Source organism: Rhea pennata, chromosome 9 (genome assembly GCF_028389875.1).
Source record: "Rhea pennata isolate bPtePen1 chromosome 9, bPtePen1.pri, whole genome shotgun sequence".
In the NCBI taxonomy this organism is placed as follows: domain Eukaryota; kingdom Metazoa; phylum Chordata; class Aves; order Rheiformes; family Rheidae; genus Rhea; species Rhea pennata.
The window spans coordinates 26,158,138-26,184,987 of NC_084671.1; the positions used below are offsets into that span (position 1 = coordinate 26,158,138).

The window sequence follows — 26,850 nt, forward strand, 5'->3', positions numbered from 1 at the left end:
TGCCTCCTTTTTCTTTTCCTTTTTTTCCTTTTTTTTCTTCCCGTTATACACGTCTACTAGAAAAATCATTTAATAAATATTGTTCTGCAGATTCCCTGGAAGAAGCTTATGATTTACTTAGAGGATTATGAAGAAATGTTTGTGTATTACCTTCCTGCAGTTTAATTAAATTTTTCTTTTGCAGTGGACTCCTGAAGGGAGGCGCTTGGTTACTGGGGCATCTAGTGGAGAGTTCACCTTGTGGAATGGACTGACTTTCAATTTCGAAACGATATTACAGGTAAATTCATCTAGCAAAGTTTCCACTTGTTTTCTTGCAGTCACAGAGCATGTTTTAGGTATACATCTTCATCTGTTCGTCACTGGTCTGTGGTTTAACTGGAGTAATGGGAGCCTGAGAGGCTTTTTTATTTTTTTAATCTGTTCTGATCCTTTGTCATACTGTAGTTATAGGTAATTTATTTAATGCTTTTCATTCCATCTCCATACATTATACTAACTGTTTTCAAGGACATATTCATAATATAAATTTAGTAATAAAAACCACTTAAACCAAAGCGCAAATACTAGTCTTTTATTTAGAAGACAATTCTATACAGAGTAAGAAAGTGGCATTTTTCCACAAGAACTTCTCAAATCTAAGTAGATCATCATTGTATTTGTTTTTTGTTACAGCTGCTAAGTAGTATTTTTTTTGACTGTTATGTTCATGTGGGTCAGATAGTATTTGAACGTGTTTGCTAGAAGTTCTGTTTCTAACTTCACAGGCTCACGACAGCCCTGTAAGGGCTATGACTTGGTCACACAATGATATGTGGATGCTGACAGCAGACCACGGGGGATATGTGAAATACTGGCAGTCCAACATGAACAACGTCAAGATGTTCCAGGCACATAAGGAGGCGATTAGAGAGGCCAGGTTTATACACAATATACCATTTTCTGTAGTACCTATTGCCATGATTAGACTGTTCTCTAAGTGTATTCTGGGTGCAGAAATGCATGGGTTCTGTCAGAGTCTGGGAAACTTCCTGCACCACATAAACACAGTATTTTCTTTTGTTTCCACATTCTCACCGTTTTGCTGGCACCTTTCTGAATTAGTATTGTCCCAGTATCCGCCTCTGCAATATGTTAGAGATGTATTTGTCTGCCGCATTTTGCACTGGTATTCTTTTCATTTTTATATGGTGACGATGTGTATCAGTTATTCCTTTTTATACGCACTGTGTAAGACGACAATTTCATTCCAAATAAAGAATTCAGTCTTTAATAATCTAACTGAATAAAATATAAAGCCTTCAGAAATAAAACACCTGCATAGTTCTCACAAAATAATAAAACACTAAATAAAGTGAAGAACTGCTTGGCTTGGTGAAGCCAAGATTTCCAGTAATACTAAATACCCACGCAGATTGCCACATACAGAAGTCTAATGTTAATAATGAATGGATTCTTCAAGCTTGAAACTGTAAGCAGACTATTGAAAGAAGACTGTAGGACATTCTCTTGGTTCAGTGTTTATGCCTCAGTTGTGCAAATGTCTATACTGAAAATGGAATCTAAAGTGATACTATCAGTAATATGTAAATGAAAGATGTTTCTAAAGCAAACTTGCACATAATCTTTAGTAAGATGTGGAAATAGAAGATACGTTTTTAAAATAAGCCTGAAAAGCTGCAGACCCAAAATAAAGCTAAAGCAGTGTTTCTTTGGGTTCAAGTGCTGGCCCTTGGTGGTAAAGGTTCACTGCCAGAAAAACACTTTCCACTGAGGTCACCATTTTTCTTTGATAGGGCGCAGTATTTCCAGCCAGAGTTTGGTTATATGAGAAGTGCTTACATTTGGATTCAGTTACTGTCCATCATGCCCATACACTGAATTCCTCTACTATTTAAGCCCCTTCCTAATCATAAAGATCTGGAATTTCAAGGGATTCTCTCATGGTCTGTCACTGCACCAGAAAGGAAGTGGGTTGCTGGAGATGTTCTGGCCCTAATCAGGTGGCTAAATAACTCCTTGCTTTTCCAGAGACTTTCGTCAAGTGATGCTGACTGTTCAATCTGGAAGGTGCTTCTATGTTTGTAGGATTCTTTTCGTGGTGATGATGGGGTGGGTAATAGGAGGGAATTTTTCTAAATTCCTTTACAATAAATGGTATACTTGTTTTATATACAGCTTTTTTTCCAGCAGTTAATCCAACTAGCCTTTTCCTATGACCAGCTTTTCCTTATTTTTGCTTCTCTGCTGCAAAGCACCTGTGGCTGAAGAGGAGTATTTTTCCTAAGAACTGTTCTCCTGTACTTCTACACAGTGTCACTCTTATGGTATTACCAAACATGAAAAACTAGGGTGGCAAGTCATATTGATGTTGCTTCTCATCCTGCAGAGAAGGCGCAACCGTGTACAGTCATAGGTAGGAAGGTGCTAAGAAAAAAATTCTGAATTTTTTTCCTCATTTGACTGGGGAGAACAATGCAATAGTAATCCTACACTAAATTCGTGTCTTGTGGTGAAGTATCAGTTGGCAGGCACAGTGTTCACTTAAGTCCCTATGTTCAAATGCCTCTTCAGTGTATAACACCTTACAGTATAATTTTGCCCTGTCTGAGAAGCATAGATAATCTGTTAAATGCTGACTTCTTTCCCCTGCTGTGTGTCTTCATGTAACAGTTTCTCACCCACGGATAATAAATTTGCTACATGCTCTGACGACGGCACTGTTAGAATCTGGGACTTTCTACGTTGCCATGAGGAGAGAATTCTTCGAGGTATGTGTACCAAAAGTACTGATTGGGGTATTTCAAGAGGGGCTAAACTTTTTTCTTTAAAACTAGGTGTACACAATACAGAAGTATCAAGTTGTCTCCATTTTTGTAATACGTCCCTGTCTTAAATCCTCCGAACAAGTTTTTGCTTGGCTGCTGTTATAGCTGCCTTGTATTCAGGCTGCAGTTCACTATGGCATTAGTCTGTTTACTGTCCACTTAAACTCTAAACAATGGAGGTGGATATGAGGATCTCTTTTTCTACTCCTACTGTTGGTAGAAACAACTGTTTCTAGATAAGGAATACATTTACTTTTGCCATAGCTTAATCTTTATGACCACTTTTGCTTCAAAACATGCATCTTCATGCAGAGGATTTCATTCTTTTCATGGGAGTACCTTTCATTCTGATTTAAGAAGCAAGTTAGTTAACTGTTTCTCAACTCCTCTTAAGAGAAGAAGAGCAGTTAGGTAGAAAACAACTGAATTTTGATCACACCATGTATAGCACATGCAAATTATCCTAGCTTCAGTAGTTTTCTGTCCAACATCTGCGCACTAACATCTGGTGCCTTTCCACTGGTTACTTAGGAGCTTTATCTCTTTTTCTGTAACTTATTGAGTAATAACACCAGCTTCTGACAACAGTTCCCTTCTTGCAGAAGATGTCAAAGGTATATGATTTAGTATGAAGATAAGCTAAAGGCTGCTGTGAGATTGGTGGGGCATGCAGATAAACTGCAACAAAGATGTACAATAAAACCATGGCATGACATCAGTGCTTTCTCAAATCAATGACTTTTTTGTTATCCTTCCAACTTGGACCTGCATTATGTATTTTATGAATTACAGCTCTTCCTGCTTCTCTTGACTCTTAAGCTCTCTTCTTGTTCTACTAATGCAGTACTTTCAAACACTGCCACTCTCAAAAGACACAGGGCTCCACTGGGCAATGATGACTTTCTATTGGAAGCTGTTATAGGCTTAACTGTAGAAATGTGTTCTTTGAAGGAGCTAGCAAGCAGGTTTCTAGGCTATGTCATTTATATCCGTTATTTTGGAAGGACTCAAATTTGGGACTGGTTTGCTTGATGCTTTACTGAAGAAATACATTCTGTACTAAATGTGCCCTATTCCCTTCTCCGTGCCTGTACTAACTACTCCATTAAGTTGTGTGAAGGAAATGAGGTTTGCCTCCATGCAGAGTTTAATCCAATGTCTAGATTGTAATAAACTCCCTTTCTTCTACATTCTTTGAACTTTGTGCATAAAGCAGAAGGAACAAAGCGGAGAATAGAACGTGAATACGAAGAATAGAACGTGCATTACATATCCTTCTGTTACATGAACATTGTGAATATATCTCAAATAGAATTATGTTTCAGTTCTTATAGTTTGTACCTCTCAAGCTACAATTCTATTTTGCACAAGAGTTCTGTAGAGAATGATTTGGCTTCTACTTATGATGCACCCATGATACACTTCAACTTTTAAGTTGGAAATATTGTCCAAACTTCACATCTCTATGTAGAATTGAACAGAACAGATTATTCCTAGTTTCTACTGTCTGATAGCAGGGGAAGAAGAAGAAGAAAAACAAACTTTAGAAGTGTTGGGTAGGAGGGGAAATGTTCTGCAGAACATTTTGAGTTGGATTTTTTTTTTTTTTTAAGTTTGTTTTTAGTTTTGAGTCCTCAGCGCTATTTAACTGATCAGAAGAGTTGAGAGCTGTGTGGGTAACTTAAGTAGCTTCCTCAGAGGGAAAAATACAGGTTTTCATTTGTTCATGCTTATGGCTTTAGGAGACTGATCTTCACCTTTTCACTTCTGCATGTGCATTCTGCTTTACATATTCAGGAGTGACCTTTAACATCTTGTTTAGTACAGCCTTAAAAATGGGTAAATTCTCCTGCCATTGCAGTGGTCTGTAAACTAAAATTATGGTAGAACTTCATTAAAAATGTATTTCATCTTACATGTAAAGTGCTTAGATGAAATAACGTAATGAATGATTTTTATCTTCTGAATTTACAAACTGTGCCTTAGCCACTCTGGTTAGTATTGATACCATGAAGTTAAAAGGATTCTGAACTTCATGCATGGTAATAGTCTTCAGGTGTTGCACACTGGATTATGAAAGTCAAATGAAAATATCAATTTACAATCAGAAATGTTCATAAAATGGTAATAACTCCCAAGGATAAAACATCAGTATTACATTATTCCTACTGAGTTTTCAGCAATAAATTAGGAATGTGATCTAAAAACAAGCCTGAGGACTTTAATGCTATTGACTGCTTTTAAAACAGTTTTAAAGAACATTAAAGGTAGTGGGGATGAACTTTGCAGATAGGAAAAGGATAAAATCATATAATCTTATTATTGATGCTTTTATTTGCACTGGAATGAGCTAGTATAACTTACTTCCATTATACGGTGAAGTGTTTCCCTTTGCTTAGAACTATTCCAGAAGAGCAGTTTTAGTTTGTCTTCCACAGACAGTTGAGAAAGTAAATTGGAAGGGATAATTTACATGGGATGGGGTTTTTTTAAGGTTTTGCTGGAATTCTTTCAGCTGTCTGCAAGAGCAGTTTCAGTATTTAAAGCTATTAATATGTGGGCTGCATGAGAAATACACTGGCTCACCGTATTCTGACTTTTTTTTTTCCCCGCGAAAACAAACGAAATAGGACATCCTATATTGCTTTTTGTAATGCCAGAAGTTCTGGATCTTTTTTCTTTAACCTAGCTCAGCTTGGCTGCTACTGTTGTTTTTGTTTGTTTTTGAGGTTTTTTGTGTTGTTGTTGCTTTGCTGCTGTTTTTACTACTGCTGACTTACAGGGCATATTAGTGGTGTATGTGTGTGTTTTAATCCTTCCCTTTTTTATATTTTGTGTTAAAGTACCTGCAAATCAATCAGGCCCTTTTTTAACATCATGAAGTAAAATGAAAATTCTTATTTCTTGGGAGATCATCTTTAAGCGAGTTATCTTGGAAGGTTTTGAAAGCAAGGGAAAGAAAGTGGCATCAACTTACCTGATAGTTACTTACCTGTTTCACTTCTCAATGCCGTTGTTGGCATTCTTTTCCTGAAGTAAAGCTACTATCCTCAGAAATTTGCACCGGTAGTTTCTGCTTATGTTAATTTCTGTGGCCTTGCTATCTTAAAAGGATGGAGATGAGTCAGGTTTGGTGTGTTTGTTACAATGCACTGTTAGGAATCAAACTGTTGTTAAAACATAAATGTTTCCATTAAAATAACTAGGCATGAAAAGCAGTCTATAGAATAGCAATATGTTTACGTTTTGTTAGAATCTATGACTCAAAGACATTTCTAATAGTGGCACTTAATATCGGGTCTTCAGTCTAAACAATTACAGTTTAGAAAAATTAACTTTTTTAGAAAACAAAACAGTTTAAAAAAAAAAAAGTTAATGCCAGGACTCATGTAAATAGCCCCCATTTCTGTAAGAGCATTCATATTGATGTTTTTAATAATATTAGCTACATCTGAAATAGTTCTGCAAAAATATTTTCAGGAGGAGTTTGGCGTCCCCTTATTTTTATTAAGAAATTAAGGAAATTGATAATATAGCTGATGTCCTTGAATCTATGGGTGTTGGTTCTGGGTTAATCTATTATTTGGGACATTTTGAGAAGATTATTGGCAAACAAATGATTTCTAAACTTATTACTGCATGCAGTCATTGCTCCGGATGTTACAAATATGTTTTAAAGATTGCTATTTCCACTTTCATTCCTCCTTCCTCTCAACAGTTCACCCCCCACACCCACCCACAAAGTAGTAAAAATGTGTGTTTGGGAGGACTGCAAGGTTAAAAGTCAAGATTTTATAGTCTAGGTTAGCTGTATGTTCCCAGGACTTTGGAGGCTGCCTGGTTTAACTATGTCTTTTGGGGAAGATGAATCTTCTTGGCTTTCTTAAGGATGGTGGTGAAGGGCTTATTTCTGTTTACTGGCTGTAATATAGAACACTAAACTAAACTATCTTCCAGCCAACATGACATTTGGCAAATGTTTTAGGTTGAAAGCAGTCACAATTTCTTTACATTCTGTCTAGATTTAAGATTTGCAAGTTACAGGAGCATGTAGTTTCTTAGCAATACATGATTTAGTCTAAGGAAAAGTGTTTTGCGTGTATCTTTAGTAACACTGTTTTGACTGGAATTTCCGAGTCAGGCATGAGATGAGTCCAGAAACTCATCAGTTCAAAAATACCATGTGTATATGCACATGTGTGCTGGAAGTCACTCCAATCATGGTAAATCATACCATTTCTCATCCTCTCAAGTCCTGAAAGACATACCTCAAGAGCTAGTCTTACTGAAACAACTCTGATTTTTTTCCCCCCCTTTTTCTTTCTTCTACTCTATTTCATGGTATTCATTAGGGGATAAAATATCGTGAAGTGCCTTAGGTGTTTGTATACTCGAAGCTTTTCATGGGAAAGTGGTGAGATCTCTTCAAAGTTTATTTGATGTCCAGTTCTGTGGTCAGCTAGCAGATTTTATACTTTAATTTAGAGGAGATGTGATCACTGGTTAAAAGGAAACTGAGAGCCAGAACTAAGTCATGTTCCTTGTTCCATGCTACAGCATATTCAGCGTGGCAGAAATCTAGTATGTATGTACTTCAGTTTGCTTCTCTGTTTTGAAATCCACATTACTCTTAGTCTTTGAAACAATAGAAATCTTACTTCTAAAACTTGCCTTTTTTAGACATGTAGTTGAACTCTACATTGGATAATTTAAAAGAAAAAAAATCTTTGCTATTTCCATCTTTTTTCTCTTTTTTTTTTTGTGAGATCCTTTTTTTGATTGTTCAGTAAGAGAAGACAACCCTAGAAATTCAAGAAATGTATGTATGCTGGTACGGTGTTTTTTGTAAGCAGGTGTAATATCTAAATTTTGGGGTTTTTCCATGTGCATGTTTCTTCTGTGCTGTTAGGATTTCAGATACATCCCTTGTCTTTTAGTCTTTTGATGCATTCCTACATGACTGAATGTTAGAAGGACTTTTTTTTAAAGCAAAAGCCCAAGATGAGATGCAGCCTGGCCAATGCTGGCTGACACCAGCCATGTCAATCTAGAGGGGACAAGTCTTTGAATTTTTGAACTTAAAAAGACAAGCTATTTTGAAATGCTAGTATTTTATTGATTAAATCCCCTTTCTTTAATGGTTTTAGTATGCTGACCTATGTTCCACGCCTCTGATCTTGGCGAATCTTCATTGCCAAAGCAAAGTTGGAGAGTGAGGGTAAATTACAGCTAAGGTTTTTGAGTACTGTTGCACTCAAGATGGTTGTGCATCAAACTTCTCATGTATTTTGGTCACAAACTAAGGAAGTCATTGGGATGTTTATACTGAACTTACTGGCTTTTTCGCTTCACTTAAAGGTCAGATGACTCTTGCTTTGAAATGCACGTCAATCTGATTCACTATTCCAGTGATGCAGGAGCCCTTTTGCATGCATGGTGCTAGCCTTGGTACTTCCTTTTTGGGAGTTGCATGCGCAGTGCTAATTGTGCTGCTAGCATTCACATTCTAATTTAATTAGAAAAGCTCTCTGGTGACTTTATAATACTGCGTTTGAAATCTTGTATATGATTTCTAGCTTCACCAGTGGAAGTTATCGAGCAAAATATTTTTTCCTAGTGCCTTTCTCTGTGCTTTTCTTAGATTCAAGTAGCACTAGGAACTTGGAATGTGAATGTCTATACACTTTCTTGAAATGCAGAGTTCATAGTGCTTCAGTCATTCTGCCGCTTGGTAGCGTGCTGCATATAACCCACACATCAGACTGGGAGAATCTAGTCTCTTTCTGCATGAAGCTCCTAAAATAGGTGCACTTGTGGTCTAGCATCTCAATTTTATTCCTGAACATAACTTCCAAGGCTGTAATATTTTGTCTTCCTCTGAATAGGAAATTTTACTTGAGATGGAATTTGTTAACCTGTAGTTCTGTTCATATTAAAACAGAAAAAAATCCATCTAATAGTTGATAAACTTTCTTGCTAGGTTGGCTTCTGTCAGGTTTTATTCATGAAGTGTTCTGGACTGGCCAAAAACCCCCACTTACTTTGATCAACTATATATAAGCTCCTTGACTTCTGTGACCAAATGGTGACAGAGAGGGAGGGTAGCTTCATGGTATAGTTGCAAAATAATTTTGCTCTGCTCCCTAAAACAGTGCCAGGAGATCAGAGGCTTTTGGGAATTGGCTGCCTCTGATATCCCTAAAAGCATTTGGTTTATATTGCAGTTTTATTCTGAGTTAGAATATTATGTCTAAACCAGAATATGTTTTATGTAATTCTGATTCTCATCTAGAATCCCATGTTTTAAAAAAATCCTAAAAATTTAATAACTAAGAATATATAGAATTCTTAAAGAATTAATAAAATAGATCATGAGTCATGAGTCAAAGTACTGTGCTTTAAAAAAAGTTCTGCCAGACACTTCTGTCAATGCTTTCCGTAAGACAAGAATAAAGGGGCACTGAGTATGAATGAGATTATTTCAGTGGGTCAACTTAAATTTTTTCTTTCTCTCTGAAAAATATTCTGAAAAGCTAATATTAACATAATCTGTCACATGAAGTCCAAGGACAAATTTTACACACAGAAAAGCTAATACTTGCTAATAAATCTGTTCTGCTATGCTTGGAATATTGAAAAGCCCCAGTGCTTCAAGGGAGAGCCAGCTCATAATGCTGCTGGATAGAAGATACTTCCTTCAGAAGTTACATGTTTGCCTTGTTAGGGCATCTTGTTTCCTTTTGTGTGTTTGATAATTGCAAGTGGTAGATCAATCCTGGCATAGGTGAAGATATCCTTCTGTACAGTTTGTTAGCATAAGTATTTCAGTAGTGAGAAATTTAATTCTTGTGGCTATGTGCAGAAGTGACCTTACTATGTCACAACACTGGACATAGTGTTCAAGATGATCAAGATCACATTGTCATCAAGAACCACTGATGCAGGAGTGAGCTTTGTCCTGAAGCCCTGTTCGTCACTGAGAGAGGAGAAACATGATCTAAAGCAGATTATACTGATCTTAATGAAAAAAAAAAAGTACTGTTAATAAGATAATACTAGTCTTCCTTTTCCAGTGCAAGTAGAGTAGTTGTAAAGGATGCAGATTATATCCATTAATAATGGAAGCTTCTGTCTGTCTACTCACCAGTATTTGTGTAAAAGGTTCTCAGCAGAAACAAAATGCCTGTGACATAATATTTCTGGTCTGGAGTTAGTCTTGTGTGAATGATGATAACCTGTTGTCTTTCATAAAATCTTACGGAGATAAGTGCTCAGAACTGGGCACTTCATTTCATTATGGAATCTTTCAGTCTGACGTCCTAGTTCCTATTTGAGTGTCACCAGAAATGTGCTATTTCTGAATAAAAAAAACAAAAAAAAAAAATCCTTGGTGAACATAGATCCATGCCAGTCCCTAGAAGCATTCCATGCAGACTTCCAGACTACAATTTTCCTTTGTGTGGGTATTAAGAGGACTGCTTTCCCCTCTGCTTCTAGTCACTATATTCAAAAGCTTTCGTGCATCTAAGTAAGCACAGACTTTGCAAAGCATTTGATATTCCCATTTGCACCTTTTCAAGCTATTTCCTTTCCCACCGTTTCAGTTCATGCTTGGATTATTTCCTGTAATAGATATGTTTAGCTCTGAATAATATTTTGGTATTATTAATGAGACATTTTATGTCAAGTTTTACTGCATAAATAGCATTGCAGTTTTTATACTTAAGGTTACAGGTTCATATGGACAGCCAGACACTAGGAGGTAAGGAGGTAGTGTACAGATGGTTTTCCCTAAATTAAAGTGGTATTTCTTTCTCTCTTCCATTGCTGCTTGTCCTTACCTTTTCATGAGATTGATGGTCCTACTCATCTCACATCTTGCATTTGTAAGAAGACAACAGAGTCAAAGAGTCGGAAAGAAACTGGGAATGTAGAGTTATGTAGCCAATTGGGCGAAAGGGTTGAAAAGGAACCCTAAAAAAGGTGAGAGGCGGATCACTAGAAATGTGAAGGATAGCAAATAAGAAAGTGAGAAGGCTGCATAAGTGTGAGGCAACTTAAAATAAGGAGAGACGATGTATCGATTGAGGAAATATAGTAGCCATGTGAAAAAGGAGATGGGAATGAAGTGGCAGAAACTAGTGGCAGAAAGGGAAAATTTACCCTGCTGACAGTGGTGCGACCGACCAGGGCAAGGGGAATCACTGGAGCAGCCAGAAGAGGCTGTGCGTGTACTGTTGAGTGAGGTGCTTGGGAGCTGTTGTGATTAGACACGAGTGGACCATATGTAATGTGTGAAGAGAGAGTGTGTGTGTGTGGAAAATGTGGCATGCATACCCATCTAATGTACATACATTTTCCTCTAATGGCTTTTAAATTCTATGCTCTAAATCCAAGTCATGATTTCTAGAGTCTAAGATGCAACGAGTTTGAGTACTGTTAAGAGCATGTTATATATTCATTCAGAAGAGGAGTACGGAGTGCTATTCTAGTGAGCTAATGATGCCATCATTCTTTCTGTATCTCGGAGAAAGCACTCTCTAAAGGTTGGTTAAAAACTCCTTGTCTGTTATCAGTCCCTAAGGAATGTTATAGATCTTCATATTTGTATTTGTTTCGATTATGCTGTCTACTTAACACCTATAAAACCTAGGTCTACCTCTGGATAGTTTCAGTTAAATCCAGTAATATATTCAGTAGTAATATTCAATGCAGGCACGTATGTGTTGTGCACTTCTGCAAAAAGTGATAAATGAGATTAAGCATGCAAGCACACAGTGGAAATTTATTTAGAATTCCAAAACTTTCCAAGCAACTGACAAAAAGACTGGGGTAGGAGCAAGGTGCTCCTACCAAGTTCCCAAGATCTCGAAGACCAGATTTAAAATTCCCATTCAAAAATGCTTGGGGAGCTATGATTTTGGCAGCTTAAAATTGGGAAAAATAGTGTGTTTTCATAAAAAGCACACCCAGCTTTTCAGAGTGGCCTGACAGATGCATGTTTTCTATCACATGCCAAGTAGGTTTTTTCCTTGTCTTTATTTAAAATGATACCAGAAAAAAAAATTGTATGTGTTATTAAAATCTCTTAGTTTTAACTTCCATCACTTAAAAAGTCTTCCTACAAAGACAATGATTAATGAAATAAAGTGATTACACTGGATAAACTTGTAGTGTAACTGGAGCTATTCCAGACCTCAACCAAGCATGAGATATGAATTGGGGAGGAAAAAAAAAAAAAAAAAAAAGAAAGTCTTTCAGATTCAGTTTTTCTTTTTTGTTTTGTTTTTTTGTTTTTTGTTATTCCTGAAGATGTTAGGGAAAATCAAGTCTTCATGTGTATAAAATAATTTTACATTTGAACATCTCTTTATAGATACTTTATTCCCTTCCTATCCTCTCCAGGATGATTCTGCTCTAGTCTATTTTTCTGTCTTAAGATAGTGTTTATAATGCCTTTGGTTACCATACCTTACTTTTATGTCTAAGCAGCTACAGTTTAAGGAAGGCATAACTCTGTTACTGTTCTCGTATTGAGAATTTACATAGCAAGACTTCCTTAGCATCCTTATTTAATACAAGGCCTACTATTCACTGAGAACTATTTTTTCTTCAAAAGTTAAGGTACTTTCTAGCTTTATAAGTGATCAGCATACAGAAAGATTAAAAAATCTGGATATCTTTTAGCTCAGTGAACTGAAATATTTTGTCAGACTTTCCATGGGGAAAATTTTTGTTCAAGACTAGCATAGAATTTCAAATTACAAATTTTCCTTGGAAAACAGAAATTTTTTGAGTCTTTTTATATGTAAAGATACGTAGTTGATATATCAACTTGTGAATATGATTTATTTAGAAATCGTATTCACAGATAAGTATTTTCCTGTTTAAATATAAGTCTTCTCAAAAGTCTGAGATCACTCTTGTTTGATGTTCCAGCTGGTTGCCATGATGAACCAAATATTATGGTGAGCTTATAAATTCTAATAAGAAAAAAAAAAAACAGTTAATCTCCTGTATTCCAGTGAAAAACATATTCAAGATGCCATTCTTACAGGGGAGGGGGAGGGTGTCATTTTCATGTTTTTTTAGCTGTTTTTCTTAATGATGCAGTGGAACAGTGTGAGAGCTTTGCTTAATTTTAGGTATGCAGTTGTAGTCCTTGAAGGTTTTCAAAACTACACTGGATAAAGCCCTGAACAACCTGGTCTGAACTTACAACTGACTCAGTCAGTTGAGCAGGAGGTTGGACTAGAGATCTCTGAGGTCGCTTCTAACCTGAATTATCTTCTGATCTGATGATACTGAATTCCCCTCTTTTGGAACATATTGTGGGATCATCATCTTTTGAATGTTAAGATCTTGATATTTGTCTCTCTCAGGCTGATGTTTTTTTGCTTTAGGAACAAAAAATCTTAGTGATTTAATTGTTACCTTGAGCTGTACATCTGAATGTAGGGCATAAGGAACTGATCTTCAGGTGACTATCAAAAATTGCAGTAAATAAGATCAAAGATGTGATAGAAAGCTCTCTGGATCTCTGATGCTCCATCTGATCATATAGTAACAATGAGGTTAAAAAAAATACCTATCTAGTGTGCTCTCTCTATTTATATGTGTATATATAAATTTCCCCCCCCCCTTTAATTTCTATAGGTATCTCACCTTTATAATGGTACCCAGCAGCACATTTTATGGACTTATGTATTGTGCATGCAGTGTTACAAAGCCCCAAAGCATTTGCACAGTTAAAATGGATTGATAGTGTCTGCTTTAAAAGAAAAAAAGGAAGAAATACCTCTAGATACTATCTTGCTCCTTAAACTGAACCAGCCTAGGCTGCCTGCCTGCTTTGTCATTACTGTTTGTGAATACGAATTTTTCTAGATTGTGTTTCTAAATTCTCCAGAGGAGCCATAAGCAGGCTCAGCCTGTTTGTGAACACCATTCTTTATGTCTAGATGAGATGGATATTACAAAATATTTAGAACAAAATCTTGTCAACATAGGGGTGTGCACGAACAATTAAATACACTATCTGAGGCCCTGACTGACCTTTATGTTTAAAATGAAACATTTAATGTGTTCGTGTTCTGGCATATTAGCAGAAGTCTGCACAACATTAAGTATGAATTTGAGACTGCAAATTATCTTAAAGTTAACAAAAGTTACTTTGCTTTGAAACGTGCTACCTTAAGCACTCATAAATCCAAGCAGATTTGTTCTGGTGTTTCCATTTTTCTCTCAAAACTTCCATGTTTTTGAAGGAGTACCAGAAATCTGAAGTATTGAATTTGGAAAGTTGTCTGGATCATAGAATCATAGAATGGTAAGAGTGGAAGGGACCTCTGGAGATCATCTAGTCCAGCCCTCAGCATAGCCCTGTACAGGGATTGAACCCCTGACCTTGGCATTAGCAGCACCATGCTCTAACCAACCGAGGGATGAAGTAGAAGAACTCTTGTAGTCTTCTACAGATGAGTTCAGAAGGGAACAGCAATTCATTTCAAATCTGTGGGCATAATTCCCCTTTCTAATGTAATTAATGAGTACCAAGGAACAATTATGCATAAAAAATACTGCCTGGACACTTATCAGATGCACTAGCACAGTGGAAAGTCTGAAATTTTTGGCAAGGTGTCTCCACTTTCTTTTCTGAAGATTGACTAGATCTGCTTGGTATGTGTTGCGGTGTTGTTACTGTTACTGCTATTTGTGCCTGGCAAGAACAACTGCTCTTTCTTATTTATGAGGATTCAGGGGGAGAATTAATGCTTTTATTTAGACCAGCTGATATATCTAGAGGGAAAGGTCAGAAGAGCCATGCCAGCCTATTTTAAGTACTCAGAAACTTATCTATTTTAGATCAGCTGATATAGTTGGGTAATAAGATGCCATCCCTCCCCTACAAATGTTGGTCTGTGCTCTCAAACCATCACAACTACAAAAACATGTTGCTTCCTTAGCAGGAGCTCCACCCACCTTCTTAAAATAAATGTATAAGGTTCCCTCTGGTAGTGTGCACATTCTCAGAATCATTATTCTCTTACCTAGTTTACTAAATCTAGCAGTTTAGGAATATTGATAGTGTTAATGAATAGGCACTTCTGTAGATCATAGTTCTTCATTTGGAAGGCCTCATTCTCCAGAGAGTCACAAGTAGGAATATGGTGTTGAGAATAGGAATGTAAAAAGCCAAACTCACTCAGCCTGCCTTTTTTTTTTTTTTTTTTTTTTTTTGTATGTTAAATTGGTTTATGCTCTGCAGTTGTAGTCTGGAGATCTTTGGGCAAAGGTAGTTTCTTTTATACCATTTCCAGCTTATTGGAAATCTCCTTTGTTTCCAGACAAAGGAATGAAGAGAAAAGGATGATTCCTGTCATCTACACAAGCATCTTAGATTTGTTATTTGTGTAGTGTATATTGGTTTTGCTTACAGTTTCAGGCCAAGCTTTTACAGAAATGGAATCAGAAATTTTAATGCCAGTATTTAAATAATGTTAACACATTTTTTTTAAAGTATGATGAAGGCTTTAAATAGCAGGTGCTTTTCTGCAGGCCATTTTTCTAGGGATGTAGCTACTACTTCCTTGTCAGAAGAAACATCCTGCTTGCTCAGAGGCTTTTTCACATGAAATATGCTTCTCTCTCCCACTTTACCATTTTCTTTTTCCTGTGCCAAGGAATTCTTCAAGGAAAGTACTTTCTCCCTAAGACCGTTTCCTATGTGTGTTTTGTTCAGTCTACACCTTTAGCACGAGGATTTCTATTCCTAACAGGTCTAGGTGGAAATTCTGATAATTATTAAGTCTGTCCATGTTTTGCACAATGGAGGAAGTTGCATTAGTTGTAAAGCTCCTGCAGAGCTCTGTCCTTTCAAGTAGCATCACTGGAACATCCAGCAGGCCATAGCACGTAACTGAAATTCAAAGAAGGTCTAATAATGGCATTTTATTCCACAGAATTTATTTATTAGAAATACCAGAAGTTATTTTTAAACCCTTACAAAACATTTTATCAAACGAATTAATATGTTTTGTTCCAATAGAATTCAGTATTTGAGTAAGTTTTAAATTTTTTGCAAGTTGTCAGGATGCAAGTAAAGAGTAGGAATTAGACACGTTTTCCTGAGAAATGCCTGAAAGTCTTTCACAATCTTTTGTATCTCACAAGAATTTAATGTAAATCACATAGTAGTGATATTTGAAAGTGAGCAACTTCAGAAGTTTTTTGTTAGAGGAATTTAACATTATGTAAAGTACTGTATTAAAAAGCTGAGGAATTAGTTTTGTGCTTGCTAGACAAGGAGACTATGAGAAACCATACATTTTTTTTTCCTGACATATCTGCTCTTCGCAGTTTTTGCGCTGAAGCTAGGATGCAGCAGTGAAAAGAATTCATTTTTCAATTTATTGCAGTCCATGGCTCTTTGATGCCAGTGGCTCTGAATTGGACATCTGCATAGTAGCAGCTGCTGATTTAGGGACCTTGTTCTACTTGCCAGATGTTGTATGAACCAATCTGAATAAATTATCTGATAATGAAAAGAGGTAAATGTCATAGCCCTCGAGAAAATCTGTCCTTCCCTGCAAAAGTTTCTCTTCGTTCACTCAGCAGCAGCAGACTTTTCATAAAACAGTATGACAGATAAATCAAGCTTTTATTTTAAAACTACTAAATCTTCTCTACATGTTTCTCGGTGTGTGAAGGCAAGAATAATAGTTTTTACTGCTTAATTTGCTGCTGAATGTGTCGTGTATAGCATATTTCACTGTAGACATTACATAGTAGAACCTCTCACGTTCTCTCCTCTGCAAAGGTTGTGTTGAGGTAGAGGCACAGTCAGCCTCTTTGATGGGCCACCGTGGGGAGGTTAGGGCACTGCTCATGGAGTACAAATAATTAAAGCCAAGTCTCCAGTAGGTGAAGAATCTGTTATTCTTAAAAGCGAGTATTTCTCAGCCTGCTGTACCGTTTTCTCCAATGTAGTGCTTCTGACGCAGTTGATCGCATTCATGACACAAGTCATTAACACTCGTAATGCTGCACCTTCTAGCAGCATGTAATTCACAGGGGAATGTGTATTTCAAAGCGAGAGACTGGCCTAATGAAGGTGTATTCTGTATACTAAAGCAATAACTGTATTTTAACTTGCACTGAAAATAAAGTGTTGACATGGGATTATAACTTCTAAAGCTTCCTTTATTTTTGTTAACTTTTTAACGTTAAAAATGGTCTTTGATGCTCCTGGATACAGGGTTGCTGTATTAACAAAATATTAAAATGTAAAATGTGGCAGAACTGTTATCTTGCATCATTTTGCCAACAAAAATCTTTTATTTTTCAGTTTCTTCAGTGGTTGATTCTGTAGCAAAGGCATGCTCTTGTATAGCATTTTCTAAAAGAGGAGTGGTGCCCTTTTCTTCAGTGACAGTCTTATTTTTTTATTTTCTTACTACCTCTCCCATAGTCCCTGACATTCTTAAGTCCAGTTTTCTAAAAGAGAAACACAGCAATTTTTCCTTCCTCAGCTTAGTGAGCTATTTCTGGACTTTATTTGAAGAGCACAGATCAGTGCCATTTGAAGGTCAGCATAGCAACCTTTTATTCATAATAACTTTGCCCTCATCATTATGATCATTTATGTTCATAACCTGCTTTGTTCTTCCTGTTAGTTTGTGGGCATATGCTATTTTTCCAAATGCACTTCCTTTTGCCTTCTATCTTGGATCCTTTTCTGTAGCTTATTATATGTACTGATTTATATGTTTGTGAGACTGGAAGAGTATTTTACATTACCTTCTCCATTTTTGAGTAAGATTAGAAACTTTAAAAATTGCTACAGAAAGAATTGAAAGAAATCTAAAGATTGAGAGCTTCTTAATCACATCTATGCAGTAAAAGCTTGTACTGTTTTGCCTCATTTTTAAGTGGTTATGCTAGTTGGAATTTTCTATTGGTGCCCACATTTTTTACACAGCTGCTGTTGACTTTTGTGTGATCAAGGATTAGCAGATAACTTTCTCTAGTGGTATATTATAACTTAATATCTCAAAACTCATAAAAATTATGTCCTGTAGGTAAGTTGTTTATATTTTCAACTTTTATTTCTAGAATAGTTTTAACTAAAACCTCTAGCATTGATCTTTCAACCCATCTTCTTTTCTGATACTATAGGCAAGGTCAATGTTTCAGAAAAACTAAGAGTTTTTTGTTTGTTTTGTTTTTTTGTCTTTGGCATTGCTGAGAAGGTAGTCTGAATTCTTCTTTTTCCCCCATAGATGCACTTACGAATATATGGACATTCTTTAATTCCCTCTTTTGTCCATATCAAAGGACTTTATATATTGCATAGGATTTCTGTAGATCTAATTACAGTGCAATAGTAAGTATATTGCATTTCCTATCAGCTTTTTTATAATAATTCAAAACTTTCTAAATTTCAAAAAGTATTTAAGATTAAACATCCTACCACCTCCCTGGAGCTTATTTGGCTTGACTAACAATTTTTGAATATCCTTTAATTAGAAAATTCTTATTTTGAAAATTAGACAGTGTTTCAGGTGCTTACATGGAGGAATAGGCAGTGATATCCAGATGTTTGCTCTAGGTTTAGATGTGGCGTTTTAATTAAAAGCTTTTTCTACTTCTAGGAAGAAATTTTTTTATTCTAGTAAACTTTTTTTTTTTTTTTAGTTTGGGAAAGATGCACTCAAGTCCGTGAGAATATGCACTTAATATAGAAGTGTATTTGCGATATGCTGTTATGATACTTTCTTGCAAACTGCAACAGCATTCTTTTGTGCTTATTTCGGAGTTTATAACCTGCTACTACACATGCATACCTGTCTAAGTTCAAATATGAATTCAGTCATAGACTGCGTCATGGAGGGAGACAACACACTTAAATGCCTGTTATAAAATATGTATTTTTGCTGACGTTTTAAATTTCTTTGAAGTCGTTAGTGGAAAAGGTCTGACTTGCGGTAATTTCAAGAAGCGTAAGATTCAAAGAATTACTCAGGTCATCTTTATTCGATATGCTATGGTAGATTTTAATTCTTATATCTTCTAATCTTGGGGGTGAAGAATGTTCCCTTAATACATTGTTACAGAAAACCTGTTTTGTACCTAATTTTTGCATGAAGAGCAAATAGTATTTTCTTTTCTGCACTTTAAATCAAATACCACTTGTTCTGTTCACCTTTATTTGTGACATTAGTAAATGACTCGAACAGCATTTTCCAGTAGTAGTTGCTAGCACTTTGTTTGGAACTCTTAAGTCGATAGTAGACTGCATGGCCTTTCTGTTTCTCATAACCACATGTGTCATCTTTTACACGTTCTCCATTTTCCACTCTGATTTTGGTATATCTGAGTTATTTAAGTACTCTTTGGATTGTTTTATCCCATTTCTTCCTGTTGACATCTCTCCCTTTCTTTGTTAGGTTTTATCGCACAAAACCTCCGGTAAGTTTTCAACACTGTCTTTTTTCCTGGCCCCTTTGTATGATCACTTGTGAAACGTTTTACTCTATGATCCATTCATGTGCTTGTGGTATTTAAAGCTATACGTGGGGATGCATGGTATTTTAGAGAGCCTCTTAAATATTTACACAGCCACACACGCCAAAACAGTTGCTTAATTAAGGGACCTGGTTTTAGGATTAAAACCCAAATCCTTTTATTTCTTCTCCTCCACTTAAATAAGGACTTCAGTATTACCTTTAAATCTGAGAGAGGGAGGCTTCAAAATTTGTGGCAGGAGGGAGAACTGAGTCCACAGATGATGTGATAAAGTAGAAAAGGGCAAAAAAAATAAAAGGACACATGGGCACTGATTGTGCGAGAATTAGAAATAAGGTTCTGTGATAAAATATTCCTCATTTATTTCTCTCCTGAAATGAGCTGTCCTTTACTACTTGATGGAAATTTTTGTGGAATGTGTTCTCTCTCTCATTTCTGTAACACTGTTCAAACTATTAGTTTGTTTCTGCACTTACAATTTTGCACTGAAAAAAAGTAATTCTTCATCTTACTGTGTTTCTTTCATCAGCCCAAATATCAGCACTGACTTAGATGTTTTTTTTAAATCTCTGTATGAAATCATGACATCTTTGTTCTGTTTTACTTCTTGGTACTCTGCCCATTTGTGGTTTTCTCTCTTCACTCCTAATTTATAGCCCTTTCATATTTTGCTAGTTTGAAAATGAGTCCCTTGCACCTGAGATGAAAACTCTCCAATCTGTTCAGCCTCATCTCTATATAGAAAGAGTAGTGCTTTGTAGCCTGGGCCAACATTGTGCTGTGCTTTCTGCCGCCAAGTGAGAATACTTTCTGCCAAGTTACTTCAGTAGACGGGCTGCTGCTTGGTTTGCTCAGTGTTGCTGATAGAGATGCAGACAAGAATCTCTGTGGCATCTTTCTGAGTATCTCTTCTTGGATCTGTTATGCATACTGAGTGTCTGGATTACTGATGGACACAAGCAAATCCTTTCCTAGGGGCTGTAAGTTTTTATTTTCCTGCTGCCCCTGGCCCAGCTACTGTTCTCTTAATCACTGGGGGCAGGTGCTCATGCAGCACTTGTCCTAAAGCCAAAGATTGTTTTCTTATCTTCTATGTTCCTCTATTTGTTGTTCCCCGGGTTAAAATGATAATGGACTCATATTTATGGGATGTTCTGTATTGGTAAACTGTCTATCAAAAATAGCTTTTATGGCTTTTTTGGTTGACAAAGGATAATATAATTTTCCTGTAAACTTGTCCTTTCAAGTAAAAAACTAGTTGAAACAGCATTCTTTATGACTGGCAAGATCAACATGAGTGTCTTTAAAAGGAATTTGCTTGTCTGATAGAGAAGAGAGCTGATGATACCTCCTTCCTCAATGGGATTTTTAAAAGTAGGGTCCTGTCTTGTAGTCTGCACCAGAAAATCACATTGAAAGCTGTTCTTCCAATCAAGAAAGGTCATACTGACTGAAGGATCTTGATAGTCTTTCTGTGTTGGCTCTTTCAAATAAAAGAAAAAAAGGGAGAGGGGTTTACTTTGGGAGCAAAAGTATGTGATGTTATATAAAACACTTCCTGTAACTTCATGTAACTTGTTTTGCTGGTCCAAAAAAAAGAACCAAACAAAAAGAAACTTAGGTTTTAGCAGCTTGCTAAGTTGGGTTTCTGCTCATGTGGCCAGACAATGGTTTGAAATTTTGATTAACCTCTAAACTAAGTATTTAGACTGTGCTTTTTTTCTTGCACCAGCCATAATCACCAGCAGAACTTCAATGAACACCTAATGAGATGTTTAAGGAAATAGTGATAATGAAAATGATGATGGATGGTTATTCTTAGCTTTTATAGAAGGTTTTTTTTTTTTTTTTTTTCCTGTTCTCTGATTCAGGAACTAAGTATTCTGACTCTATAACTTATATTCTTGACCTAAGTGATAGCCAGAATACAGAGCTTAAGGCAAGCTGATACTAAATTCTTCAGTGTCCCCTGATTCCCTTCTTCTTTTTTATCTCCTTTTGCTAATTTGCCCTGCAAAATATTAGGACGCACTGAGCTTTCTGTGGCAGCTTCAAGTTAAAAATGTCTAAAACAGTGTATTTTTGACATTCCTTCTTTGCTTTACTTATTTCAGTGTTCACTAAAGTACCAAACTTTGTCTGGCTTTTGTGTAGTGGTGTGTTTGGCGTGGGTTAGGGCTAACGGACAGAGGCTTGCCAGAAGGCTGCAGATGGAAAGGCTGGGGTTATGGCAGTGTCCTGGCAATAAGTGGACGTACCAGTCAACATTTGCAAGAATGGACAGTTAAACCTAGTTTGCTAAAGACGTGTTTAAAAGCACTGAAGCTACTCTAGGATCAGTGCATCTTAAAAATCACATCACTTATTAGGAGCTTAACTTAAGGCACCAGTTTTTCAAAACATTTCTTGTTTTGTTCTTGTTCCATAAAATGTAAGTATGTACTGACTGAACAATAGTCAAATATTCACTTTTGAGATAGACTCATTATAAGACTTAAAATTATTTGACATTCTGCTCAGACTAGAGGTGTCTTAGGCTCTGAGCAGACTCCAGAAATGCTTGTTTAGTTCACATTTGGAAGGCCTGACTGGAATCATTGTAATGCAAAAGCTGACACTTTCTGGGATTTGGATTTTGTTTTTGCAAACAAACATGCTGCCCAGCAAGCTGATTATATACCCAGATGATAAAGCCACAAGTCTATGGAAATTGCAGACTAATGGTTAACAAAATCACTGAATTTTTCATCTTACAAGCTTGCACTTTTTCTTTCCATGAGGACCTCCAGTTGCTCTGTTCCTGGACCTAGTTATACTCTCCCCATTCTTTATGTGGCGGTACGTAATAATTACTGTGCCACACTAGGCTAGAGATCTGTCTTAATCTGATGGTCTGGGACAATAAACACTCTTTTGCTGCAGTGCAAGCTATTTCAGATCCAGTGGCTAGTACCAGGTGTCAAAAAGAAAGATGCTAGAAACCAAGCAATAAGGAATTGTGGAACAGTTTCTCTCTGAGGAGTGTTTTTTTTGACTGCTATCAGCTGGTTATGTTATGGAGCATGAGAATTTTTCTTATAATTGTTCATTTTTTTAATGTTTCTTGTATAACATTAATTTTTAATATTAAATGTAAATACCATTGTAAATAAATACTTTCTGTCAATGAATAGCAAGTGTGTTTCTGCTTTCAAAGTAGGTTGGCTAATTTTGGAACAGGAAAGAGCATCTAGTCCCAGGTACTTTACAGATAAAGTAATCAACTGAAAAAAAAAGATGTTATTCTACCTTTTGTGTTTTTCAAAGCCCTCTTAATTCCCTGGCCAGTACTTGCCAAGGCATTAAAAGAAATACAAAGTGAGAATTTTGAGAAGTGTGCCCAAATACAAAGTAAAATCCAGCCTCCTTTTCATAAATATTTTAACTTAAACATGAACAGTGGTGAAAAGTTGAGTTCCTCCTTGAAGTCACTGCTACTGCTGCTCCTCCTTAGTATATATATTGAATGAGGTGGTGTTTGTCAGCCTTAATCTGCCATATCTTCCCCTTTTGTGCTCTGTCTGCGCTTCTTTCACTCTCATTTCTCTTGAGCTTGCTCTGAGCTTCCTGATTGCTTCCTAATTAAGATTCATAAGGACTTCTTTACTGGAAGTAATGACGACTGTATTGCACTAAGCATTATGCTGTATTTTATAGCATCATCACGTGAGTGAACTTCCTATACTAGAGATGCACTTAGTTATGCATAGATTTTTTTTTGTTGATTAAGTGCGTAAAAATGACAGTGGTAAGCTAGAAAACTTTTAACACCGATTAATCAAAATTAGTGAAAATATATATATATATATATATATATATATATATATATATATAATATTTTTACATGCTACAGTAACAATGTTGGCACTAAATCTCTGTGATCAGTCTACCTATGACTTAACTATCTCTTATGATTAGAATTTGTGAAACGCGTACCTCATTGATTTGCATATAGTTCTCATTTTGAAGAAAATTTTAAAACAACTGTTTATATGTTACAGATGATATTCCCATTATTTCCTAGTGCTGTTGCACAGCCTGCTGTTGAGTTTGTGTTGTGTCTCTATGCAACACATACAGGCAATAGCCTGTCTGGGCACAAACATTAGTAATACTCAAAAATAAATTCAGAAGTTAAGAAAATTATCTAAAAATGAAAGGTGTGGATATATAATATAATGTGTATATATAATATTTATAATGTCTGTGGATTCTATCATGAACATATTCTATGATACCAGACTTGACAGCACAGATATAAAATGGTAGACACTTTCAGTTGTATAATTTTTGTTTCTGTTCAAAGCAAAGTATTTCAACTTTGGAAGTTGCTTAGCATTCTGCCATCAATGCACTGAAGAATTTACACATTCACTTAAGTTTAACGTGTGAGTAGTCCTGTTATAATGAAAGCAATACTTAAGTGCTTTGGATTGAGTTGAAAATGTTAACTAATTTTGAAGGCTGAACCCTGCATGACCCAGGGTTCCTATGCACCTACACATACATGGACCTAGCTGGTATTTTCCTCCTGTCTGTAAACTCTTACAGAAGACATTGTCAGTGAATCTCAGCAGATAGAATTCAGGTATCTGCATGCCATTGCTGGTAACTACACATAATATATATCCAGATTTTTTTCGTGATTCTTTGCCATTATATGAGCATGCAACTAGCGTTGTGTTCAAACTTTTTTGCTATAATTTTAGATTTTTCTGTTATTCAAACTATTCACTAAGTGGTGAAAGACCTGTTGTAAAACTGGGATTAGGACAAAATCTTAAACTCGTTTATGGAAACACTTTTTAGGGGCTACTTGATTTCTCATAGATGAGTCCAATTATCTGTTCTATAAGATGGAATTGGGAAAACTTCTCTCTTGTCTACCTACACCTATTTCACTAGGTGTGCTGATGTTTTTTATCTCCTGATTTCATAGTTGATAAACATGAAGAAAGATACTGTCCTGTTTTAACAGCTTTTGTTGGGAAGAAAACTTAGTGTGATTATAGAGCTGTTAAAAATAGGATTTGTAAACAAGGCTTCATTATGTCACACACTGCTGTTCATCTAGAAAATAGCGATAGTACAGGAGATATTCCCTATAGGTAGATTAAAGCTCTAGCAGTCTCTCCAGATGACATATTTAATAATCCTCTAGCACAGAGCTAGAAAATGAATCTGTGAGTAAAATAAGGAAAATAAAGCAAAGAGAACTTGATTTTAGGAGACAGATCTGAAAGTATTTTGGAAGCAATGTTCTTAATCCACTGAAGACCAAAAGAAGCTTCTCCCATAATTTATTATTCATCAACCTCCCATACTAAAAAGAGAAAGCATACTGTATATGTATTCAAAGAGCTCGTAGGATCGCTTTCAGGAGGCATTTAGTTCATATAAAGCAACAGGAGAAAACACTAGATCGTGGGAATCAAAATTTAGCCTTATGCTTATTTCTAACCTCATCAGCGTTAGCAAAACTGCTTCTAAAAGTTGTATCTGTATTTCTGATAGATGGGAGATACTTAGTTTCTGAATAAACTTTGCATAGGAGCAGCATAAAACACCAGATAAAATTTTAAAAGCCTTCCATAAGAACAGACCTGGCAAAATAATCCAACATAACTAGCAATCTGGAAGCAACTAACAAAGTCTAAGGGAATTATGTAGAAAGCCTGGAACATCTTTCTGTTAGCACGGCAGTCTTCCATCGTCTTTGATTTGCAGATCTTTTTTTCTTCTGCCTAGTGGGAGTGGAGAATCCTATATGGAGTCGAAGCCTCGTGATGCAAGGCCTGATACGTGCTTTGCAGATCCCTCGGAAGTAGTCACTCGCTTACGGAGGGGCTGCTGTTCTGAGAGGTGCTTTTTTAATCCTTTGGGTTACACGTTGTGGGAAGGTGAATGTTTTCTGTGTGGCAATGGAAGGGCTTCATCAGCCAATTCAAAGGAAGTGGAGGATGCTCAGTGCCTAACTAAATGGGGTCTGCATGTCCCCGTTTGAAGTAAGGTGAGAGAACTATATGCCTTTAAAACCTAAGCAAACAGAGTTCTCTCTTAAGAAGGCAGAAGAAAGTGTTGTTGCGTTTAAGGTTTTATTTGTTCTTTAAAATACAGCTACATTTATCCATTTATTTATGAATACGCATGTTATATAAAGCACAAGAAATGCTCTCTTTTATGTGAAGTACAAGGAACTATTACCTCAGTATATGTACATACTTAAAAAAAAAAAAAAAAAAAAAAAAAAAAGAAAAGGAGCAGAAGTGGGGGAATCATCTAGAAACTGGACAATACTGGCTATAAAATGCTCTTTCCAATTGATATGCCTTTGGAATAAGACTCATTCCTACAGGTTAGAATAGAATAGAAAAATACTGGCTACAGCAATAAACCTAATATATCTATAAGCAGTAGTTTGCACACTGATGCAATATAAAATACTTATTTATGTTGTAGATGATAAAAGGTAAACAATTTAATGCTTTTTAATAGGATAGATTACATTTAGTAAGTCATATATGCAAAAAATACAGAATAAGAGAAAAACACAAGTCCTTAATTCATGTGTGCTTTTTCAGATTTGTGCCATGCTGGAGCTCATCAAACTCTACCACACATAACCTTGTAGCTTGTTATACATTGCTCCAGCTGGAATTTCTCTGTGTTATCTTTAAAAGTAAGCCCTTCAAATAGGTTGGCTGGAAGTATATTTAACAAACAATATTTTATTAGTTAACTGGGTTGTGACTACAGTCACTGTGGTCAGAAATTTGTAACGTGTATGGAAAGTATTATTAGAGAAATACTTATGTATCTGAACTTTTAAATGAATCTGCTTATGCTTATTTTTATTGTATTTTTAATACAGATTTTTAAAAGACAACAGAACTGAGAAGCGTTAGTGTATTGGTTTGTGCTCAGGCACTAATTCATCATGATTTTACATGAATTGAAATTATTAAAAATTTTTGTCTTTGGTCTTCCTATCATTCCAGTTTGTTTCTGGGCCTTCCATTACCATGATTTCCAGACAGTTCACACACTTCAATTCATTTATTCTTACAGTGGCCCTTTGAGACAGGGAAATGAGGTAACAGCTCTTCTTTTCATGAACGGAGAATAAAAGGGCAGAAGGGTTAGGGCACTGTTCAGGTAGCAGCGTTCCCATCCTAGCTTGCCGGCTCTGGTCACGGATAGATCTAGGCAAAGTTGAACTCAGATACTGAGAAAAAGCCATTTTGAGTCAGCAAATAAGCAATGCAGACTACAGAGAGCTGCATGAATTAAAGACGTCCAAACATAGTGCTTGGTGATGGGGATCCTGCACCAGAGGAGAGTCCGATTCCCAAGTCTTAGCCTAGAACTGAGAATTAAAAGAGCCAAGCTTTTTTCCCTCTGGAGCTTTATTTTAAATGCATTTTCTGCATCATCTGTGTCAATACAGGCAGTAGTA

The 26,850-nt window shown here is 36.2% G+C and overlaps 1 protein-coding gene across 5 annotated transcripts in view; it reads left to right on the forward strand.

Moving 5' to 3' along the window:
• Positions 1-26,850, forward strand: part of WDR33 (WD repeat domain 33) — a 68,845-nt gene that overhangs the window by 19,668 nt on the left and 22,327 nt on the right. The window contains exons 5-9 of one of the 5 annotated variants that reach the window (XM_062582524.1): positions 185-280; positions 768-919; positions 2,674-2,771; positions 19,277-19,298; positions 20,031-22,491. In XM_062582524.1, the coding sequence (XP_062438508.1) occupies positions 185-280; positions 768-919; positions 2,674-2,771; positions 19,277-19,298; positions 20,031-20,061 (399 nt within the window). In that variant the 3' untranslated portion in view covers positions 20,062-22,491. Of the gene's footprint in view, positions 1-184; positions 281-767; positions 920-2,673; positions 2,772-3,430; positions 3,547-16,246; positions 17,075-19,276; positions 19,299-20,030; positions 22,492-26,850 lie in introns of those variants that run through there. The other 4 variants (XM_062582523.1, XM_062582525.1, XM_062582526.1 and 1 more) reach the window with 4 other exon arrangements.